At 39.9% G+C, this 23,775-nt stretch overlaps 1 protein-coding gene across 5 annotated transcripts in view; it reads right to left on the reverse strand.

Moving 5' to 3' along the window:
* Nucleotides 1-341: 341 nt before the first annotated feature.
* pax5 (paired box 5) overlaps nucleotides 342-23,775 on the reverse strand; it is a 101,439-nt gene continuing 78,005 nt past the window's right edge. For 3 of the 5 annotated variants that reach the window (XM_015345966.2, XM_015345965.2, XM_006629909.3), the window contains exons 9-11: nucleotides 18,287-18,373; nucleotides 16,811-16,897; nucleotides 342-10,034 (exon numbers count right to left, since the gene is read on the reverse strand). In XM_015345966.2, the coding sequence (XP_015201452.1) occupies nucleotides 9,958-10,034; nucleotides 16,811-16,897; nucleotides 18,287-18,373 (251 nt within the window). In that variant the 3' untranslated portion in view covers nucleotides 342-9,957. The remainder of the gene's footprint in view (nucleotides 10,035-16,810; nucleotides 16,898-18,286; nucleotides 18,374-23,775) is intronic. The other 2 variants (XM_015345967.2, XM_006629910.3) reach the window with 1 other exon arrangement.

Genomic DNA, 23,775 nt, shown 5'->3' on the forward strand with positions numbered 1-23,775 from the left:
GAAATGAATTAAAAATGAACATACAAGCAACAAACAAAATTGGAAATAAGACCATTTGGCAGAAGCAGAAGCAGAAGAGAAGGGGGTGAGACAGACCCAAGACAGAGGGCAATTTAGATTTCTTCTGTGTGTTTTCACTGGCGAGCAGCCTGGTTCTGGCAGAGGAGGGAGGAGAGCCAGGAATGGGAAGATTGAGATGTGAGAGAACAGAGGGAGTTTAGGAATAAGAGGTAAGAGCACAGTGGAGAGTGGCAGGGGCAGCGTCTACATTAAGCAATCGACAAACTTCAGATGTTCACACAAGAAAGTTGTGAAGATCACACAAAGACACAGAATCTGTGAACTTTAAAAAAAATTATTTTTATTTTAAGAACCAATAAAATTATGGCAAATATTTACAAATAATTATTTTCACATTTAGGGTACATAAATCGATAATTCACAAACAACAGCCACTCAGATGAACAGACACACAGATACTGATAATCTATATCCCATCTTATTGCAGAAATCTCCCGGTAACATCCAGAGAGTTGCAATTAACCATTTAACTTAGAAAACCCTGAAAATGAGCAAACCAAAAAAGAATAATAAAAAAGTAAAAAACAAAATCACAATCTCCAGTGTGGACAGTTTCAAAATTGAAAAGAAAAAGTGTATGATATCTTTGGCAAATCTGCACTGCTGTAATTACATTCAAATATTATGACACAAAAAAGCAACACACAGCACTAAGAAAGAACACCAAGAGAATTTTCTTGTACTACTAGAAAATTGAATAAAAAACATACACATTTTTAAAGAAGCATTTCTTTTGTGGAGGCTTAATTTGTTTCTCGTCTCCATCCTTTTGAAGGCATTTATTCTTGAAATGTTTTATCTTTTTTCTTTTTTATTGTCTCTTTTTTTTTTACAAGTTAAGCTTTAAAACAGGCATCTCAGACTTTGGTGGATGCTATAGATATGTATTCTTTTTTATTTTTTATTTTGTTGATGTCGACAAGTTCATCGGTATAAATCGGCTTGCGTCATCACAGCATTTTTACTAAAATCTTAACAGATAAAAAATACACTTTCAAACACCTCTATTAAGAAGCCATGGAAATATAATAATCCCAGGATGTACAAAAAGGCCACTGGAAGGTGAAAACCAGGACATCGTTTTGGAAACCCTCAGCAGAGGCTAAACCCCATTAAGATAAATCTCTTGGTGCACAAATGTTCTAGTTGATAAATTGTTTTACACCTTGCTGTTGAATCCACTGAACTAAAATGGCACTAGGAAATAAAAACAAAGAATTAGGTGACGATACCAAAACATCAGATCAGTGAGCTACTAAAAACCAAAGGAGCTATTGTCAGTGGGCTAAATGGCCATCTCCTGTTTGCAATCTTTATCATGTTCTTAAAAACCACCCTAGCAGGGCCATAGAGTTTCATGCCCAGGTATCCAAGGCCTTGCATAGCTCAGCACTAGGGTGGAATAAATGGCTCCTTCAGGACATATGGGTTTCTGGATGAGGAGCTGGACAAATTGACATCTGTTTTTTTTTTGTGTGTGTGTGACACCATTAGGGGAACGACTGGGTGCCCAAATAAAAAGAGGGCCTTGCCATTTGTTTGTGATGGGTCCATTTTGAACTGAGCGAATCGCAAGTTCACTCCTCAGTATCTGACCACATAAAAAAAAAACATCAGCTGAAACGACATTTACTATGTACAGTGCCAAGACCTAGAAAAGCAGAAACTGAAATGTAATTGATATTTGGCAACAATTAAAGATGTTGTCTTTATATATATATACATAAACTCTAATTCTGAGTTGTGCTACCCTGTGTATTAAGTAATTTAGCCTTCCCCAAATTTAAGCATTCCGTGAAGTCTGTCAATATAAACAGAAATAGAAATAGAAAAGTTGTGTGACCCAAAGGATAGTTGCTTGATGTGATGTTTGATTCAGACGCCTACTAATTATTTTTTAAACATTTCAAACTGTATTCCTTTCAGAGCATCTGCCCATGCCTATTTTAACCTCTTTGCCTTGAATAAAGGAATCTCTGTTTACATCTCGACTTCCGTTTTGAAAGGGAATTTAAAAAACAAATCTCCCTGAAGGCGTCGCCTTTTAGTTTCAAGAGGAAGTCACCCCCTTGGTGCCTCCCCGGTGTGGTGATATTTTAGATATTCCTAATCCTAATCACACAGTGACAACCCTTTGTGATGAAATGGAATAAAAGGAGAGTGGCAGATTTTCAGCTTAGCGCAGGAAGAAGTTGTGATGGCACTGCAAGTGACCTCCCAAAGGGGCCTGTTTTGAAAAGCAGTGCAGGTCAGAAGGAGAGTATGTTAGACGCTCTCAAATAGAGCCCAACAGAAAAACCACAAGGTTTCGCCTAGTGGTTGTCCTGTTTAGCAGACTGTGTTGAGAAGAACGAGGGAGGAGTGGATGGGCGAAAACAGAGGAGGAGACTAGACTGAATTTCCCTCCAGCCTTTGGGTCGATCCCTCTAGGCCAGATTTAAGGCACATTGGCAAAGGCAACATTTTGGGAAGATGCTAATGCCTTAGCTGTACCATTTCAAAGGACAGAAAAAGGACTTCAGTCTTTGTCAAAACTATATGTGACACATAATGAAACATATAAAAGTGAGAACAGCAAAAATAACCGTTTCTTCTATAGTTATAGAAGTTCCATAATTACAACTATAACTAGCAATACAGTATATATAGTTATAGGATATGTGGTAGCTCGTTTCCTATTGTAGCCTTAACAAAGGTATCTTCTCTACACAAAACCCATTTACTGTATGTTAGGATACAGACTTGCATAAGAAAACATTTATCATAACGATTGAAATGTTTGATTGCTGCTGCAACATGCAAAAAGCAAACTGTCACCATAATCACTGGAGACATCAAACAAATGGCAAAGCAAGCACCTCTTGACAAAGTCAGCAACAACAGTCAGGAGAACAACACTTAAAAAAAAAACTAACAGATGAAGATTGCCATTTATTGTAGTTCTAGTGCTTAGACAGGAGCATGTTGGGGTTTTCACTGTGTTAAAACACACACAGTGTGTTTTTACAACAAACAAGGAGTGTTAGGTGTTCCATTTTCAGACCAGATAATTCTTTTGAAAGTTTGAAAATACTGTATGTATGTGTTTATACTGAACAAGATGGTACTGTTTTTGCGCATAAAAACCAACCAGGACTACTACCATTTTTACAGAGAATGTCACAATAGTTTGCATCACATGACAGAGTGCTTGCAGTCGTATACTGTACCTAACGTGTAGGATGAAACACTGCTAATATGAAACACTGACATATGCAAGCAAGGAATCCAAATGTGTTGTGGTACAGCTTGCGTGGCCATTGGCCGTACATACAATTGTTAGCTTTAAAGTTGCTTTAAAACTAGGTTTTGTAGAGTTTTTGCTCATAACTCTTATCCGATCTAAAGTTTGCTCAACACAAAACGCTTGTGCGGGTTAGTGTACTGACTAGTCTCTCACCCTCTTGAAAACACCACGTACAAACAGTCCAAAATGCATTGTGGGTCACGAGCGACAATGTTACTTACAAACCCTTTTTACAGAATGTGTTTCCCACTCTTGAGTTCATGGGTGTTTCCTATTGCAACAAAAGCTACGTTGGCTAGAAATGTGTTTTAGAGATGTTGCGTTAAAGACAATGATGAGACATGAAAAGGGGAAGTCACAACTTAGTACAAACCTAAGCAACCCCCAGCTGCAAACCCATGTCCAATGCTTAAAATGAGCCCTGTGTCATCAGAAATGACACCGAAAGAACTTAAAACACATTGGAGGTAGTAACCCAAAAATCACTACAGGTATTGGGGGTCATGAATGAATGCAGGAAAAAAATGTAGGTCCACTTCTAAACACCTAGAAATGTCTGAACTTCTCAGGGAACCAGGGGTCTGATGAGTGACCTGTAGATTATCTGTGTAATTGAAAGTCGGTGCCCTGTATTTCTATACAGTACCTTCTGGTACTGTATATGATTACCTGCCTGAATTAAGGGTATTACTCCTGGCACATTGATAATTTCAGGTCAATTGCTTTGTGGAGTTTGAGGTGTGTAGTGACCTTCCTGGCCTTGTCATCATTGTGTAGGCTGTAAGAGTCATGGCAGGAGTACACCATCACATAGCTAATTTGCTGTCAAGAGAATAAAAAGGCACTATTCTTCTGCTGGCCTGGTATACCTCCATTTATAATGCCTGGGAAGTAGAATGTATTCATGTGAAGACCTGTGAATGGGATCTTATTGTTACACAGGAACTTGCAGTTTCTGTAGATGGCATTAGGCCTAAAAACCTATTAATTAATTCAAAATATGTGAAGCCATTTAAAGACATCAGAAAAACATAGGAGATAAAGGCAATGGAGCAGGTACTTCATGGTTCTGTGAGGTTAATGTAATACTGTTAAGTAATATAGTTCTCAGTTCTGGAAAATAAAGCAATCTCTTCATTTTTTCTATAAGTTGTCCCTTCAATCCAGTCAGTAAAAATGTAAATATGCCATGACATTGTACTTTGATATAAGTAGATTCCCACACAACTTTATGACTGTTCAAAATCATATAATATTTCTCCAGTAGAGCACAGAGTATGAATACAGTGGAATTCATAAAACATGATTTTACTTTACAAACTTCCTTAAAACCAAATAAGATTTGAAACCAGTTATGATACTACATGAATATAAAAGGTAATCCTTTTGGTGCCCTCGCCCATTTAAAATACTGCTAACTTGGAAAAAATGGAACCATCTGCCTGAGTCCATTTATACTTTCTCACTATACTTTCTCTTGGAAAGCCTTTTTCATTACATTAAGATATTGGTTCTTTGTTAATAGTTTAAGGCTTATGAGCACATTAAATCAACTTCATCTCCATGCTCTCCTTTCTCAACATGTTACCTCAAGGTGAATAATATCCAGCAATGGAAAAGGATGCATCTCTTACTCTAAGAGCACGCCAACAGTTTTTCAAAATACACACTTCAAAGCTGCCCAATCCACTGAATGAAGTGCAGTCCAGCTGAAAATCGAGGGTTAACTTTCACACAGAGAATATGTGAAAAGGAGACAAGCCAACTGTTTAATGGACCATCTTGTTCTTTTTCAATCACAGCCGTCAATCCAATAACTTCAAACAGATTGCAGTCAAAGCAAAGACTCGAGATCTAGATCAACAAATGAAGTCCTCATGAAATGAATGCTACCACATATCTCAGTATGAGAGCACATCTCATGTTTGGTGTGTCTTATCATATACAGTATCTTCAAATTATATTTTTACTTTTCTCTGTGCTGCAAGTCTAAAATATATTAATCTCTGCTCAATAAATAATTTATTTGCATTTGTTTTAAGAGAACTAAAAGTAGGTAAATGCAATATCGTAACAACTGATAACATATGTAACTTTAAAATTCTCTTGCATTTATATAAAGACTGACACTATGGTTTTTTTAAGTAATGTCAGTCTTTCCTTTATCTTGAATAAGAAAGTATACCATGTGTACTTTTATTGGATTATTTTCATTAAGCTATGCTTCCATTTTGACTATTTGTTGTTATATGATCCAACTAAGGCTTAAACACTTATCTGGTTAGAGTAGTATACAATGTAAATTGATAATAAGTCTGTACTCTAAAACTATGGTACTATTTTTTTTCAATGAAGTGCACAAAACTATGAACAAAAATCAGACTGAGACACCTAATTCTGAGAAGGAACACAGATGTTTTCTAAATGTATTGTAGTACCAGAAAAGTATACATTTTAATGCTCAAATTATTGTTAAAATATATTTTTTTAAACATTAGAAGGCAAACAGCCAGCTCATTAAACTTTCGGAGTCCTCTGCTCACACTTTACAATGAAATTAATAACTTCTCACACCATACAAGCACACTTTACCTGTGAAGAAACGTGCTTCTAAAATTTAGTGAATTTCAGCTGTCTGGCAAAAAAAGAAGGGTATTTTTTTCTAACAATGCAAGATTTCAAACCTGAGTAAGCCCTTTTTAAATTTCATGCCTTTTTGCTAATGGAAGCAGACCTATTGTACTTTATAAGTCACCTGGGACTTTATTTCTTTGCTTTTAATTTATTGTGCTTTGTCATAGCTCTCACATGATTTGCTTAGACATAAAAATACCAACTTTTGTCTAACCAGGTTGCTTTCAATATGGTCCACCAGAAATGCCTACACTAGCCTTTATACCACATTACCATATTGTTCTGTACATCACTAATGAAGCTTCACCTAACTCTTGCTGTGAGTTCCTGTGGTGTACTACAATGAAGTGCGTACACAATATGCCTCTGCTTTTCTGACCATCAGAGTGAGATTGTCTGTATCTTTCTCCCACTTTAAGGATCAGACCAGCTATAATCTACAATTAAAAAAAACCTGTATAGTAGTAACAGAGCTATTTATTTACTGATTGTTTTCAATGCAGAATTCATTCTACAACGCAATCTGAAAGAGTCCCTATGTATTTTATTTTGTCCCTCATTATTCTTGGCTTTACAAGATAAATAAATAAATTAAATATGGCAACATCTACATACAAAGCACATTTGGTTTCTATCAAACATACTGTACTACTCAGGTAACAGACCTACTGAAATGCCTAAAGTCTGCCCCTCCACTAGCCTTAAAACCATAATGACAGAGAAAGCCATGCAGACTGTCATTTTTGGCACTTAAAAGCAATTTACATATATATAATATTAATATGCCATTTTCCAATCTACTGAGCATCCCCCTCCAATTATCCCAGGGCAGTTTGAATCCAGCTCAGTAAGAACTGTTCTAAAAGGCAGTAGATACTTAAAAGTCATGTCTCTAGGTGCTAAAATACTGTACATGGGGCCACATTTAGCAATGTGTGTGACAGATGCATAGACACAATTCTCTGTTAAGGATGATCAAGAACCGCTTTTGCCAGAAGAATCACCTGGGTTCAAACCCTGATCTCAGGATTATAGATATTTAGTTAAATATATCAGTTGCCTACTAGATAGCTGGTTGAGTAAAACAGACTTTGATAAAATATATTATTCATATTAAATCAAGATAGTGCCGAGATAGTATGTCTGACTAATTGCCCTGAAATCAACGCAATAACCACTAAACAGAACATTTGTAGGAAGTGAAGTTAAACAGAAACATTTTTAAGTCTATTAATTGAAGAATGGACATCATCAATGAAAAGGCATGAAATGTCAATATTGATTGTACTTTGAGACTAATTCTATGGTCCCTATAATTATTCTACTGATCTGCTTCAGCAGAGAGTTATTGATAAGCAATTAATTTGAAAACTTCAATTTTTCTCATCACTGCTTTGGGATGCTTTGTCATGTTCAAACATTTATATTCCACCCCCCCTCGTTCCTGTCAATCAGCAACAAACCCATCACTTCCTGCAGCAAAGAGAGATTCAGTGGGTCTTTAATGGGGCTGTGTATCATGGCTTTGTGTGTGCAGGCGAAACTGCACTCAATGCTAAATCTGGCCCATGAGGTTTTTTTCTATTCAGATTTCATTATCTTCGCCAATACTGCACCAGCATCAGAAGTCACCCTCCCGCCACAGACAGGAGTGTGTGCTTCACAGACATTTCCTCGCTTCTATAATTTTTTTTTTGTGGTGGGGGGCAGGACATATGGAATATATAGATTGGTTAGAATTTTTAAATATCAGTAACCAGTAACAGCCCTGACAGACAATGATCGTTCTTTGTTTAGTTTTCCCCCCTAAAAACAGAGAAAAGAGGCAAGTGCATCAGCCATAAAAGTCACCCAACTTTAAAGCATTTGAAATAGAAGAGGAGGAAATGCTTTGAAAATAAATTGAATTTAAGAAGCTTTATAACTTCAAGAATGTGATTTCATAAAAATACCTACTCCTTATATGGGAAGCTAAAAACAATCAGAGGTATTATACAATTGGCTGTGTCCTTGGCAGATCATTCTGTAATAGAAACATCACTACATGACCAGTGTATGATAAAAAAGGACAAGATAACACATCCCTTTTGCATTGCTCCCAGATGTATGCAGAGCTTAAGCTGGAAAAGGTATGAAGCACAACACACAATAGACTCAGAGAGTTAAAATATTCAAAATAGATGGATTCTACTCCCTCCCTTTTCCTGCTTCTTCATTTCAGCTCCATAAAACTCTTCCCAAACACACATGTCAAAATACTGTGATGTGTGATGATGTTTATCTCTGATCTGGGAAGCTGGGCTTCTGCAGAAACAAGGCTTGCCTGAAATTTCATATACAGCTTCTAAGCATTGGTCTGACAGAGCTGGGAATTAAAACAGTCGTATCAAAATGCTGGAAAGAGAGAGAGGATCAGTATGTACAGTTTTCACGTCTTGCTGTAGTATGGATATTGAAAGCGTGAGAATACCTGTGACATCAGTCTGGACTATGACAGGTCATGATGACACATGACCCAACAACACACACGTCCATGGTTGGTCTCAACCAAGAAATAAACCTGAAAAAAAAAATCTTAAACTTATGTGCATTGTCTCTTTTCTGCTAAAGAGGATCTTCATTCAGATAAAATTAAGCTTCTCTTTTCTTTAAGTGTTCTTTGTTGCTGTCTCGGCACACATATTTAATATGAGTATTGCACATACCACCATATTAATCTTCTCTAATCTGTCCCTAATCCAGACTGCGAAAGAAGTGAAGGAGGGATACGTGCTCACTCCTCCACACCTTTGCAGTACTTTGAAACAATCGGTACCTTAAATTCTATATTGATCATTCTAATTATGAGTAGGTAATTTAGAAGCAATCGAGGGTCCTGAAATATAAGGATTTTATAACGAGGGGAGCTAAGAACTTTCAGAGAGTGAAGGATATTTCAAGAGCAATGAACTCCTTTTTCGCTTATTACTGACACTCTTCTTCACTGACTTAAACTCAATGCTGAAGGGAGCAGAAACAGCAATAAAAGCACTGAAAGCAGGCCAAATAGAAGGACTTGAAATGAAATAAATCCTGACCGTATTGTCTATTTCTCCTTTGAGACATTTTTAGAATTCTTTGACGAAACAGGAGTTTGTCAAAAATCAAAGCCCATGCATGAGAGGAAATGCCAACATCTGTAATCAAACTAGTTTCATCTTTGCGATGAACGGACTTTCGTGGATTGAGGATAAAATAAAACATCCAGTATCCACACGGGTGTCGGTTACGCTATCCACAGTGTGCCAAGTCTTGCATTCGGGTGAGTGTGGTTTTCAGTTGCGGCATGTGGCTGCTGAATAACTACTGGAATAAATAACCAATCGCACACTTGCTAGGACCAAAAAGCGATCACAAAAGAACATAAGTAATCATAAAGAAAGACGAATTAGCTGTCTTGTGGCATCTGTTACTAAGTGTGTAACTGAAGGCTGTTGTGATGGCCCCCTCTGTTGGCTGGGTGGATTAATTAAAGAGCAAGAGCTATTCACCTCTTAGAAAAACCCTTAGAGACTGGATTGTAATACCTCCAAGCCACTGGGTCAACTGAAAAGTTGAATATCTCCCCTCTCCTTTCCACATTCCCACTTTTCTCCGTGTCTGCTCCGAAAGGCATGGGACTGCAAGGTCAGGACCGACTTGTGAGAGGTGTGTCCGAGAGGGATGTCAGGCAGAGTTGGGACAGTGTGGGATGACCAGACGCGTGGATGGGACTCCGCCTCACTTGCAGGGCATGTGGGAACGTGTCAGCAGGTCTCTGTGGGTGGGTTTCTTCAAAATCCCAGCAAACCCCCCCCCCTCCCCACCAGACCCCCGGGCAGATAGACGCAGGGCAGCGCTGGTGCTCTTTCTCTCTCTTTCGTTCTCTCGCCTCTCTCTTCTCTTCTGTGGTGGAGCTGGGCCAGGGCAGGGGTTGGTCAGTGGCGGTCGTACGCGGTGGCTGTAGCCGCAGGGCCTGCGCCTCGCGCGGCGGCACTGTAGTAATAGGGAGAGCCTGCAAGGAAACACAATAATAATTAGGGCTTTTCTGGACACTCCACTCTATCCATTTGGATAAAAATCTAGTACAGCCGATCAGAACCAGTAAGTCTGAATTACAGAAACAAAATAAGAATGGTTAAAAATGAGAAAAATCCATTCAGCCCATTCAGCCCATCTGTTCTGTAGTAATTGGTAGATCTGAGCTGTTTCTTGAAAGAATTCAGGGTTTAGGCTGCGGCAGCGTGGCTGGATGGCTTATTCCACACTGCCACAACCCTGTGAGAAAATACGTTTCTTGTATTTTTGTGTTACGCAGTTTCCATAGTGTCCTCTTTTTGCTACTGGAGAACTCCACTGGGTCGATTTTGTCAATGTCTTTCAGTATTTTAGATGGGAATCTTGATCCTTGATTCATCATCTTCTCGGCTCAGGATTGAAAAGATCTAGTTCTTTTGTCCTGTAGGACATTCCCTTAAGGCCTGGAACAGTGTGGTTGCTCTTCGCTGATCTGATTCAGCCATAGCTCAAGTGCTTTACAGGTAATGGGGACTCCTCTCCACCACCACCACTGTGTAGCCCCCACCTGGATGATGCAACAGCAGAAAGAGCATGCTAGTACACTCACCACACACCAGCTATCAGTGGAGAGGAGAACAGAGTGATGAACCCAGATCATAGATGGGGATTATTAGGAGGGCATGATTGGTAAAGGCCAATGGGAAATTTGGCCAGGACACTAGAGTAAACACCCCTACTCTTTTCGAGAAATGTTCTGGGATTTTAAAGGACCACCAAGATTCAGGACCACAGTTTTACATCTCATCTGAAGGACAGCACGTACATCACTATACTGAGGCATTAGGACCTTCACAAACCACAGGGTGAGCACCCCCTACTGGTCCCACTAACACCTCTTCCAGCAGCAACCTTAGCTTTACCAGGCGGTCTCCCATCCAGGTACTGGCCAGGCTCACACCTGATTAGCTGATAGCTGTGAGCTGCAGGGTGACATACTGTAGCTACTGCCCATAATCAATCACAATCACAGTCACAATCAAAGCTGTTAGCCAGCTGCTTAAAAAGAAAAGGCTACTCATAGCTGGCTGATTCATTGTAAGCCCCTTATCTCTGCTCAGTCTGCATGACGAGACCCACAGCATACAGATTCCAGGTCAAGTCAAGGCTTTGCTGTTATTGATGGAGAGAGCCTGAAAGTAACAAGCAGCAACCCAAGCACAACCCAGCACAAGGGGCTACCTGGTTTAATGGGCAGCAGTGACCCCCGTTGATGACAGCAGGAGCAACTGCCACTTTGAAGGCTGTGTATGTTCTGATCCTGGTATGAGGAAAAGCCTCAGAGAACATGTTAATGTCTGTTGCAGGCTTGGTTCACCACATTGAATTCACTGCTTATTCCACAATGATATTTTTTTTAACCTATTTACGAACCTCCAGAAAAGGATCCATAAAGGTGCCAGTAGAAGGTTCCAAAAATAACATCCCCTTGATGCTTAAAGGGTGCTAATTAAATAGCCTTAAAGATGTTGCTCAACCACATTAACCCACATGATGCTCTGATGGCAGAGGTACACCCATCTGACGGTACAAACATCTTATAACCTCATTCTATCTCCTACTTATCAGGAACCTACGTAACCACAGAATTAAATGATAGTGGCTCAACCGGTGAAGACACCTACCCAAGTGCTTTTTGAGCTCTATAACCCAGGTGTTACAGGTTCATGCCTGGGCCATCTCACTAGCCTACTGTGACTGGGATTTTCCCTACTGACAGTGGACAATTGACTGAGCACTGCTGGTTCCTGATGACATAGTGCCCCCTGCAGGCCCCTAATACTGGCAGTGAGGGAAGCCCCTCTCCTGCACTCAGTGTTGAAACATTTGCATCACAGCTTATGATTTGTTCAAATAAATAAGTGACTCCAAGGTGGGTGGGGTGTAAGGACGAAATAAAGCCTACACTTCTTTGATCTCTCCTGTGTGCGGTTGTAGTGTTCTTAAGTATGACCTGAGATGTGAACAATGTACCAACTGGTATTCCAGATTGGGTGGGTTTATAACAAAAAAAAACATTAAAGGCAAAGAAGACATAAACCTGCTGAATATAAAATGGATTAACCAATTTTCAATCCAACAGGCACACACAATTCCTTGATTGCCTGCCACGTGTAATTTAAGAATGAATCGTTTATGGGGAATTTTATTAAAAGACTTCTGAATATCTTCATGCACCATATTGTATGTCTGTGTTCATTACTGTGGCTGTTTGTTCAAAGTAAAAAGGTAATTAAGCAAAAGCTGTTTTTTTCTAAAGCCATGTTGACTATCCTCTAAAATATATAGAGTATGTACTGTAACAATATATTAATATATGAAGTTTATAACGTCACAGCACTGATGACAAGATGAGTGTTTAAAACAAATACAATATTGTTTTCAACTGCAGTGTGTTCACCTAGTTTATATTGAACAACACATTCTATGGCATTAAAGGACGCACTCTCACATATAAGATTAAGCAATTCAGAAATTTCGATTATCCTGAACAGCATGTCTTTGGACTATGGGAGAAAACCAGAGCACCCAGAGAACACCCACAAAGACTTGAGTTTATGCACTCTGCACACAGAATGCACCCCAGGCCAAAACTGAACCCCAAAAACAGAAGTGATGAGGTACACACAGCACTAACTGCCATGTCACATGCTCGTTATAAAGAAAAAAATACTGGTTGTACATTTGTAATATGAGAACTTCTGAATCCAAATTGTTAAGGACACTGTACAGTTAAATAGGAAAAAAATGTTCTTTTTTCCTTTTTTGTAATCAGGCTGTGTAACCACTAGGAAATCCTTATCTTAAACAAATAAATAGTGTGATCTAAATACTCATCTCTAAAGCAGGAAAGCAGAGAACTTCATATTAAGAAAATGCTCCAAGCACGCTGTGGGTGTCTCTAATTGACATATGTTCATGAATAAGGGATTTGTATGCATTAAAATAACTGAAAAACAAACAAATACATCAATAGGTAAAAAATAAAGAAAAGCTTTTTGTGGCGAAGTGTAATACATTAAACAAAAAGAAATCAATGAATAGTACAGTATAATTTCTAACGAGGAGGGAAAATGAGAATGGATTAAAAAATAATTTATTTTACTGCTTGAGTTCAACGGTCAAAAAACGTTGCATTTTTATCCCCAATTAAACTCTCAATTAAAATTATATTTAAGCACTCGTTCATCTGGGTATGTGTGATGTTATTTAGATTATTTTTTTTTAATGGAGACCTAAGTGACCTGAGTTACAATGTCTGCAAATCTCAAGCCTAAATAGAAGTGTTACAGACCAGACAGCCTGGTCTTGATGTCAGTCCTTCAGTAACTTGTAGATATAAACCTACAGCATGAAGACATTAGCAGATAGTGGATGCACAAGGAAGAATTTTGCTTTCTTTTTTGTGGCAGCAAAAGCAAAACCCTGTTTTGTACCTAGCTGTAGCATAATGAATTACAAGCTGAATATTAGAGGTGCTGGCTCATGGAGGACAATCTCAGCAGAACCACGTAACAGGTGGACAGGGTGCTGCAAAAGAACTACTGGTTTCACATGGGTGCTTTAATGCTTTTTGCAATAACTGATTACAATTAAAAAGCATATTAACCTCCCAAACACCAGTAAAGCCCACACTGAACGACAAAGGGAAAGTGAGACACAAAGGTACAGGAGGTCCCACTACTTTCTTCAGATATGCTCCATCAGTGATACTGCAGGTGTTCTAAAACATTCACAACACAACCCACAAAGGGAACCATCTACAAATGACATGGAAAACAAAAGAATCTGCAGTTATTCTAAGTTCATTTTAAATACTGTATATCTGTTTTCTGCTCCTATATTCAGATTTATCTAATTGTTTTTAATGTTTTGTAATGTTATTACAATGTAATGCCACATTAATAAGCCAATTTTACAATTCCCAGATTTGCATGTTACTGTAATGGCAACATAAAAGGATACCCAACATGTCACTACCTGGGCTGGTTCTCTTTACTGGTACTTATGTTTATTTTGTCTCAGCTATAGTATTTTGGACTTTGCATTTCAGCACTCCTCCAGGCTATTTCTTCCTTGTTCCTCTGGTACTCGTTCATGAGCTACATGGGAAAAAAATGCCGTGAGGATTTTCATTGTCAAAGTGATGAGTTGCTGACTATTGATCAATTATTCCGATCGTCTGACTCCAGCCTGGAAGAAAACCTCTGCCACTTCACCCAAGCCCCCCCATCATTAACGACCGTTTGCTTCCCGATCATTTCAGCCCTGCATTGCTCGCTGACATGTTCATTCTGCCCTCAGGAAAAAAGCAAAAAAAAATGGATTATTTATCTCACGGAGAATGGGAAAAGGGTCAACTAATGATTCTAATTTACTCAGCCAGAAAGGTCAAAGCATAGCTGGTAATGGCTTCAGTCAAGAGAAGAAAAAAATGTGCCTCCTATCTGTTGTTTCGCCCCTTCACGGCATCACTACACTAAATATAATACATTACAATAATATAAATAGTGTAATAATATAAATAACGATATAATACAGTGTGTATGTAGCTACGGTATCTACCTCTGTTTGTATTGCAATCTGTTCTATAGCTCTTCTTAATACTGTATCTCTTACAGTATGTGTGTATTATTGCCATTTAAAGCTGTATCTAAGGCAAAGTGAACTGCAGACTAGTTTTTCTTACAATAGGTTATTTCTTATAGATCTTCTACTCTTTCTATCTACAAATCCATGGCTGCTAATCTTTTCTAAAGACTTCATAGTAATATGCCAGTATGGTGAAAACCATCTGCTGTATTTTAGGCCTTGTACTTATACTGTATATGACAGAATGATCCTCTCATTGTAAGTTTCTAGATTTTATGCCTATATGACTGCCCAAATAACTTGTCAAAGTACATACCCTACATTTGTAACATAGCACAAAGAGTAAAGATATAACAACTTCACACTCATTCTTATTTCCTTTCTTCATCTTCTTTATCTCATTTAATCCCGTAATTGTGTTTACACACAAAACCAACAATTCAGTTGGTTACCCTGCAAACATTCAAGTTGTGGGTTAGCACTTTTTATGTACTGTACTGTATGGAAACCACTAATAAATGCCACCCTTCAATCCCAACAAAATATGGCGATATCTTTGAATCCTTGGTAAGGTCTGCGAGGAGAGCTGGGATAGCATAAAACACTAGACAGGGTGCAGCAAGTTAAGCTGCTGCCAAGCTTCTGTCAGCTCAAATTACGAAAATCTCCCACCAGCCTCCATAGGAACATTCAAACAAAAACTAATTCATCTTGATCACTTGCGTTCACGGAAACTGTGATGAGCTAAAATGATGAAAAGGCTTGAGGATCAGACGGCCTGCTGGCGAATCGTTTTTCTTCATTAGCTCAAGCAAGGCTGCTGGTGTTTAATAACTCTGCTCAGAAATGGGCTCCCCTTCCCAGTCACACAGAGGGAGACCGTGCTACCCGAAGAACTTCCTCCTGCAAACTTGTGCCAAAGAAACCAAATCACGGGGGCAGGTGAATTAAAAACCAGCAGGCTCTGAAATCTCCTGAGTCAATTTCTTTTGGTAAGAAAAGCAAACTCTGGAGATAAATGATCTAACATGAAACAAGAGCAAGATTAAACATTTTTTTAACAGGTTTGAAAAGAACGCCTAGTGATTGTGATAGTTTTCTCACTCTGCTGAATGTGCCCTCTAGTAATCTAATTATTCTAAAATGCTGAAACTATTACAAAGAACACTACCCCATAACTGCCCATGGCTCATAATTACCACACATGATTTAATTTGGAGTCTGTTATAACTTTTACCAATTTGGCAGTACAATATAAAGTACCGTTATGTTAGTATATAAAGCAAATAGCGTTTATAAATGTGCATTTGTTTAAGATTGCTTTTTTATATCATATTATTATTTTTATATTATTCTTTATTCTTTTTTTATGTAACAAAACAGTCAACCTTCCTCTACTGTAACTCACATTACAGGCACAGTATGTGGATTGCTTCCAGCGCTAAAACACGGCACGCTTTATGTCTTCCTACTGTAGCTCTGAGATTCCTGCTTTGTTCATCATACGTTTTTTGTTTTTTTTTACCTTTCACAGAGGCTCAGTCCCATTTAAGAAACAACAGACAAAAGCTTTGCACAGAGAAAGAAGCTTTGTAAAAGTACCCCGGCGGTGTGAGTGTAAATGCTGGCTTGCTTTGCTGTAGCTGATTGCTTAGCAGATCTGGAGGCTGACTGGGCTGGGTGAGGTCCCCCAGCACCTGAGGGACAGAGGTGTGGTGTCCTGCACAATGATGACCCACATGATGAACACTGAAGCTCCGGCACAGCCCAGACCTCTTCCAGTTGAATTGGCGCATCCGTTTAAAGAAGGCTAAAAAATTTTTTTTTTGGGGGGGGGGGGGGTAATTTGGGGGTGACGTCGTCGACACAAAAAGAATATCATGCAGGGACACTTTCTGTTGACCCCCACCCCCTGTCTATCCACCAGGTGTTGAGGGAGACCCCATGTTTCACCCCACAGCAGTGATTTTGTCAGCTCACAGGTTTGCTTGCAGCGACGTTCACAAAACAGGTTGGCTCCACACAAAAGAATCACTGTTTGCTCCATTCAAGCAACACAGGGCTCAAAGAGTAGCGACAGCCCAGGGCTAGTAGGATCCCCACTGGGATGCTTCAACATACCTTGTATCTGGCCCGACTGGCCGGGAAAAAACCCCGAAGTACATCCGATTTCTGAGCCAAGGCGCGAGCCATAGTCCTGCTGGAACACTGAGGGAGCAAAGAAGACTGAATGGAAAACCACACGGTCTGCCGCCCTGTGCCAACTCTCCTGCACCTGACCAACCACCAGGGGTCCTATTTACAAAGCTTCACCTCGGCAGTTATTTAAAGAATGTTCTTAGGAAGAGAATGAGAGCCCCTTCTAAGCTGCTGCCGGCTCCATAGAATCGTGTACCAGCCTCTCGGACTTCAAAGAACGTTCTTTGAACAACTCGCGGCTTCACACTTTGTCAACAGGGCCTTTCCTAAAATGGAGTCTCGACGATCCGCAGTCTGCGTCTGCATACGTTAAGACATCCTCCCTCCTGCAATAAGTGTGGCGGCTGCCCTTAACGTTTAAGAAATATTCCCGAGTGAAAATTCCACAAGAGTACTTTAAGGTCATTGTGAACTATTCAGTGTCCACTGGAATATCGCCTTTCAGGATATTCTTGTCTGTTAAACCGTTCTCGTGGTAGTGAATTCGATGTCCCCTTTCACACTTAATGGATTAACAAGGGCAAGCAACTAAGTACGCCATCTTTAGCACTTTGATCTTTGTTATATTTCCTTAGCGATTTAGTAAGACTCAGTTGGGCATTCCCAAAAAAGGCATGTCTTTATTTGTTTTTGTCCATTGAAGTACAAAAGTGACACTGCCCCCTAGCAGATCACTGGGACAGACAGTTTATATAAAGTTACGATTACTAGCACTTATAGACAGCATCTCTTGCTTTATTTTCGTTTTGCATAATACTATTCAGGTTGAAAAGCCCCTTTAGGGAGCTCCTGTCCTCGGGGCACCTTGGAAAAGTGAAACGTCTGGAGGAAATATGTTTTGAACGTGGACACAGGTACACTCATGCAAGCCAGCCAGGAGCTCCACAAGTAGAGAACATGGATATTACATCACTGCTTCATAGCAGCCTACTTTATCAGAATTTACTTTGGGATTATCATTGCTCAAAACATTAGCATGCTAAAGACTGGGTGTAAAAACATAAACACACATTATTATAATCAGAATCTACAATGGCTGCTTCAATAGAATGGTGCAAAACACCAACCACTGTTTAGAGGCAAAATCATCCTGAACTGTTTTTCCATCTCAGACATCCTAAACCTGTTGATGTCTGCAACTGAGTTTGTAAGTGTGAACATAGTGTATACTTAGCAAAAGGCCAAAACCAAATGGTAAATTTGTCTTTAAAATTGAGTCTTTTATTGAGTCCTCAACATGGGTAAGCACAGGAGCTCTCTGTTTGTACACAAGGACCACTTGTAGTGCCACAGATATTCCTTTAGCTGCTGGCCAGGAAACACACAGAGGAAAGAAACTGTTCCAGCACAATGTGGGGTGATACTCTGGACTGCTGAGACAGAACCCACTGCACTTACCTAACAAGCTGGGGTTAGGAAATCTCCACGACTCATTGTATGTTGAGTACTGGGGATGAGTGTATGGGCTCCCAGAAAAGTCACTGCCTGAAATGAGATGGAAAAAAAAAAATCAAACTTGTTATTCCAGCTGGTAGTCTGAAGCATCTAATCATGCCATGGAGAATAAAAGACACCGAAAAGGAAAGTTTAGAAAACTATTCACCACTTATTCTGGTCTAAAACTTTGCTCCTGTTTTTACTGTTTCCCAAAAACCTGCCTTACTGTATTTAATTAAATCATGAATGTCCTGTATCATATATGCATTTCTAACATAAACATGTGTGTGATTAGATTACAAATAGAGGGGAGCTATTACTGGTGGCATCTCCTCCAGTCCCATCTGAATCACACTCCCTTTCCTGTCTGTTTTCTGTTCCACTCCCTTCTCCCACAGCCCCCTCTCCCCACAACCCTACCCATTTCTCAATTTTTTTACCTGTCATTACCAACATTTCCTTCCCTCCCTGTCCCTAACGGAGACCTTTTCCTTGCCTGCGCTTCCTCAAAACCCCCCCGTCTCTCTCACAGCATCCTTCTCCCCCTCCTTCTCTCTCCTGGGAACTCTTCCCCTGGCTGACAGGCCCGGGTTCCCAGTTCTATGTCTGTTCTGCCTGAGTGCTCCTGGTGTCAGCCTCCTGCAGCCCTGAGCGGCTGAGACCAGCGGCAACAGACACCGCCGCTGACAGGACGACACCGGGCCCCTCTGCGGCCCAGCGGCCCCGCGGCCCCAGGACCAGCCGCCAGCCGGCCCCCGAGAGGACGGTGTCCCGCACGGGCCGGGGTTGAGGGAGTCGCGGAGCGGTGGGGCACGAGGCCTCGCGCTCGTCAAAGAGGATTCCTGACAGAGCCTGATGTTTTGATTTGAAACCGGGGCATAAATTACACAAAGTCACACACGGGCAGTGGGGTTTCTTTTCTGCGAAAAAAAAAAGAAGGAAAATGTGTCTCGTCATTCTGAGACAAGAAAAACCCACCTACTATCATCAGAGTTAAAGATAATATCTCTCAAAAAACCTGATAAACAAAATGCGGATTTTAGTGAGCTGTGCACGTTGTTTTTCTCTTTCAAAATGTTTTCTTCCTCCATGTTTTGCGAAATACACTTTTATGGTACACATGTATATATTACAGTATATGTATTTTGACACAAATATTTAAATACTTGTTTTACTATAATAATCTTTTTAGCTCCATGATATTTTTTTCATGAACTGATCTTTTCGGTCTCAATCACAAGAATTGGACCCGTCTTTGTTTACTTTCTGTCTCAAATGTGGCAAATTCAACAATGAGCAGGATCAACCTGGCGCACTCCTTCTCTACCCAAAAAGGATTTAATTATATTTATAAACATTTTGTGGCCAACCCAAGGCTACAATGGGACCTGATGATTCTACTGAACTGAATCCTACCTGATGATTGTTTTACCGGACAGCACTCTATAATCTTTGGGTGTGTGTTCTTCTTCTCCTCTTTACAGAATTCTTAGAAGTAACTTTTCCCCCCTCGGGTTTCTTGTATGGAAAACGTGTTCAGCCTGGCAGAAGGTCTTGCCAGCAGGCAGGAGGAGGAGGGTGAAATTGCTGAGGTGGCTGATGGTCTTCAGCCCGCACAGCAGGTCCACGGCCAGGACTGATGGCGAAGGCGTCCGCTGAGCCAGTTAAGATGCAGCTCCGCGGCGCAGTGGCACCGGGAGGCCAGCTCAGGTAATTATAACCTTCAACAGTTGGCAGGTGCACAGCAATGCGCAGGCCTTTTGATATTCGCTCGCTCGTCACCTTGAAGAGAGCCGTCGGGGCCGTGTCAGGCTGTTGAGAGGGCCTCAGCCTGGGCCCGCTCTGAGGGGACTCTCAACCACCGCCGCGTCAAGGTCACACACACCCAGGGTGCACCACAGACACATGTCAACGTCAGGCACGGTGGGGACAGGCTTGCCTGGGCTGCGTGCGGCAGGGTCAGGCCCAGAACTTTCTCACGGCAGTCCAGTCACACTAGCCACTCTCCGGACAAGAGGCCTAGCTGGCGATCAGACTAGAAATTGCAGGGAAGCAAGAAGTCGCAGTGTGGCTGAGTGAAGCTTTGGAATGAGTTTATTTTAGGGACGGTCCCTTCGGAGAGCAAAACATGAATACGCATGTTTTTACTCTTCCTGCGCTCTGAACAAGAGCCTCTCCAAGGGGATTTTTATAACTCGGAACATCATTCTGAGTTATTCTAAATGTTGCTCAATCCTAAAAGGACATGCTGTACATGGTTTAATGCCTGTTTTAACGCTAAAGTGAACAGTAAATTGCATCCTTTTACATTACACTATTTATCACAGAATATTCCTACCAATTATTTAGTCATTCACTTAGCTGGATAATCTGTCCTACTTGGCTGGTCATCTCATTCATTTTGTGAGAAAAAATGACATGTACAGTAGGAAATATTTATGTAAACAAGATTTCTCGTGGCTCAGATTTTACCATCTAAAATAAAGCATGGATTCCTAAATTATGGCTATTGATATTTAGTTTATTTTTTCTCTCTTCCACGTAGCCAATTTTGTTTCATCACGATAGTCACTGTAACTTGTGTATTAAAACACACAATCTCCAATGCATTTCCCTGTACCCTCAGGAACATCCACTCAAATGGCCGGTAGAGAACGTCAGCGTGTGGTCAAATTAAGAAAAATAACATTTGCAGACTTAACTCTCACGAGACAACTGATTGATTTGAATGTTTTTGTTACAGGCACCCTGCAATATGCATGTACAATTTTCTGGGCAGTGCCTTGCCGAGAATAGCACCCCCCATCTAAATCAACACAGGGACAAACAGCTCTGTTGTCAAAATTTAGAACATCTGCATGCTAATTTGTTTGGGCCTCACTTAACTCACCAGCAGCCCTACTGCAACCAATGACTTCTGCATGTTGAGAGCTGTACTTGACTGATCCTGGCTGCGGTAACGAGCAAATTATGGTAATTGTGTTATTACAAATGCATAGAAATTTTCAAAGGAGCCCAGTCAAACAATATGTTTCCCCTAAATAGGGAGCCTTGGTTTATGATGCGATTTTTTTTATGTGTACGTGAGCGCTTTGCCTCATTTACTTATGTTTTCAAAGGTATTTCACAGTTCAATTTTCTTGAACTATGGTGCTCGCCCAGGGACGACAATAACTGCACAAAAATGTCTTGTTTGTATATAAAAGTTTACACTGTAATTCTACGTCGCATCACATTCAGTCCTGTGGTTTCTCACAGTTCGTCTTGCACACTGTACAATATTTAATATTTTTTTAATCATCCTCTTGTTTTTTTCAGTCCTTACTGTACTGTTTATTAATGTTTAAGAGCTGTAATACTTTTAACAGCACAGGAAAGATATTTTTTGTACCAATTGTAGCCGCACAGGAAAGGTCAGGCAATGATTGGGTTAGGGATGTCCATCTGCAGTATGTCTGGATAGCTCTCTATCAATTATCCATGTGTTAATTTTAAGGCTAATTTGTGCTTTTGTTTTCTAAATCTCCAAAAGATTCAATCAGATTGACAACATTTTGTCATGTAGATTTTTAATCATTAAAGAAATAGCATTTGCTTTACATCATAAGCTATGAGCTCTCAATAATATCTAGTGATTTTCACATTTTGATTTATTATAACAAATTAGCAAATACATTTTATTTGAGAAGTCTAAATGACTATTAATAGGTTTTTTTAAAAAAAACACTACCTCCTCTAACAAAAGAGAAGCTTGAAATAATAAGGGAAAAAAGGTTCTGTTTACAAAGATTATTTGGAAAAAGATAAATGTTTAATTCATGAAGAGATAATAATTAAAATAAAAATAGTGAAGCTACGGTATATGTGCATTTATCCCCAGAAGGTTAACAGCAACTGGAACAGAGCATCTTTGTGATTTCCTCTAATGAACTAACGTTGTCGCCAACAGAACACACTCGCTGTTTCTGTGGAAGAGTTTGGGCTGGGGGTCTCAGATTACTCAGGGAGCTATTGTTCAGCATTTTCTCCTTCTGCAATGCACAATGTAGAATAGGCAAGAACTTTTCCGAATAATGTTTTTTTTACCGCTTTTGCTGTTTCTAAAATACAGAACCAGCCAGAGCCCTAATCAAGATATTTTATGGATATATTTTGGAAACCCGTATCTATGACGGTGAAATCTTTCACCCCGTGTTTAAGAACTTCCTTGCCCCAGCTGCTTGATATTAAAATATGATCTTATAAATTTCAGAACGGAGAATAATTCGAAGTTCGAATGATGGGCGCTTGACAGCTCTTGGTTGTATCATGTCTGTGCTTGACACATCCCAGAAAGGAAGGCCTCGGCGTAGCAACGATGTATAATTTAAAAATCAATACATGAATATCAAGTGCTTTCCGAAGACCCCAGGAACCACGCTTCAGAGCAACCATTTAACGTGTCTGTCCAGCAGATTCTGGAGGTAATGAGCGACTCGGTTTACAGTGTTTACCCTGGACAATCATCTAGGGGAAATCTTTGCAGAAGATTAAGAAATACATGTAAAAAGTTGAAACTTTAGACTGAAAGGATCGAAGGAATTCCTTTCATTTCATGTACAGTAAGGGATGTTGGCTTTAGTTGAGAAAACCGAAATGCAATAAACCTTTATACAATGAACATCCTGATTTGTATAATTACTTAAATTACTTAATATAACCTCATTTGAGGTTGGTTCCCAAGCAAAGAAATTATGGTATGACAGAGAAGTAGAAGAAAGTAGCTAACAATGCCTTAATGGCACAAAGTCAAGCATGTGTTTTAACTACCCTGAGTTAATTTAAAGAAATACTTCAATACAGTGAGTTCATGCTCTTTCAACTCATATATACTACATACCCCTTTATAACATGCCTGAGTCCAGTTAAGTTCAGACTGCTCTCCCTCTCTGGTGCCCTCTAAAGGACACATTGGTCTCTGCGCTTTCCTGAGAGTGATGCACTGTGTCCACCTACCCTGTAACAGATCTCCAGCTCACTTGGTCTTCTGTTTTCACTCCTCTCTGAGAAACCACTGCTCCAGCTTTCACCTGGACTGAGGAGCTGTGAGCTACACTTGCCCTGAGCTGTGCCTTCATACACGCAGGACTGACTGTTAACACTGACCCCTGCTCTCCTGAATATGAGATAGGGTTTCAGAAATATCTGGGACAGAAAGGGTGGATTCTTAAAATGTTATCAAATATATTTATGTTTTATTTCTGTAGTGGTATCTTTAAAAGACTGACCATAAAACAGTTTGATTTAAAAAGCTCTCAAGCAATCACAGTAGCAAGGTGTTTGAATTTAGGAACAAGTAAAGGTTTATTCCATGCTGAAAAGAGAAGAAAGGTAACACAACATTTACAGTAGGTTGTGGAGCCTTCTTCTGATGTGAGGGTTTGAATTGTGTTTGTATTTATGCCATTTGA

The sequence above is a fragment of the Lepisosteus oculatus genome, chromosome 1 (genome assembly GCF_040954835.1).
Source record: "Lepisosteus oculatus isolate fLepOcu1 chromosome 1, fLepOcu1.hap2, whole genome shotgun sequence".
Classification (NCBI taxonomy): domain Eukaryota; kingdom Metazoa; phylum Chordata; class Actinopteri; order Semionotiformes; family Lepisosteidae; genus Lepisosteus; species Lepisosteus oculatus.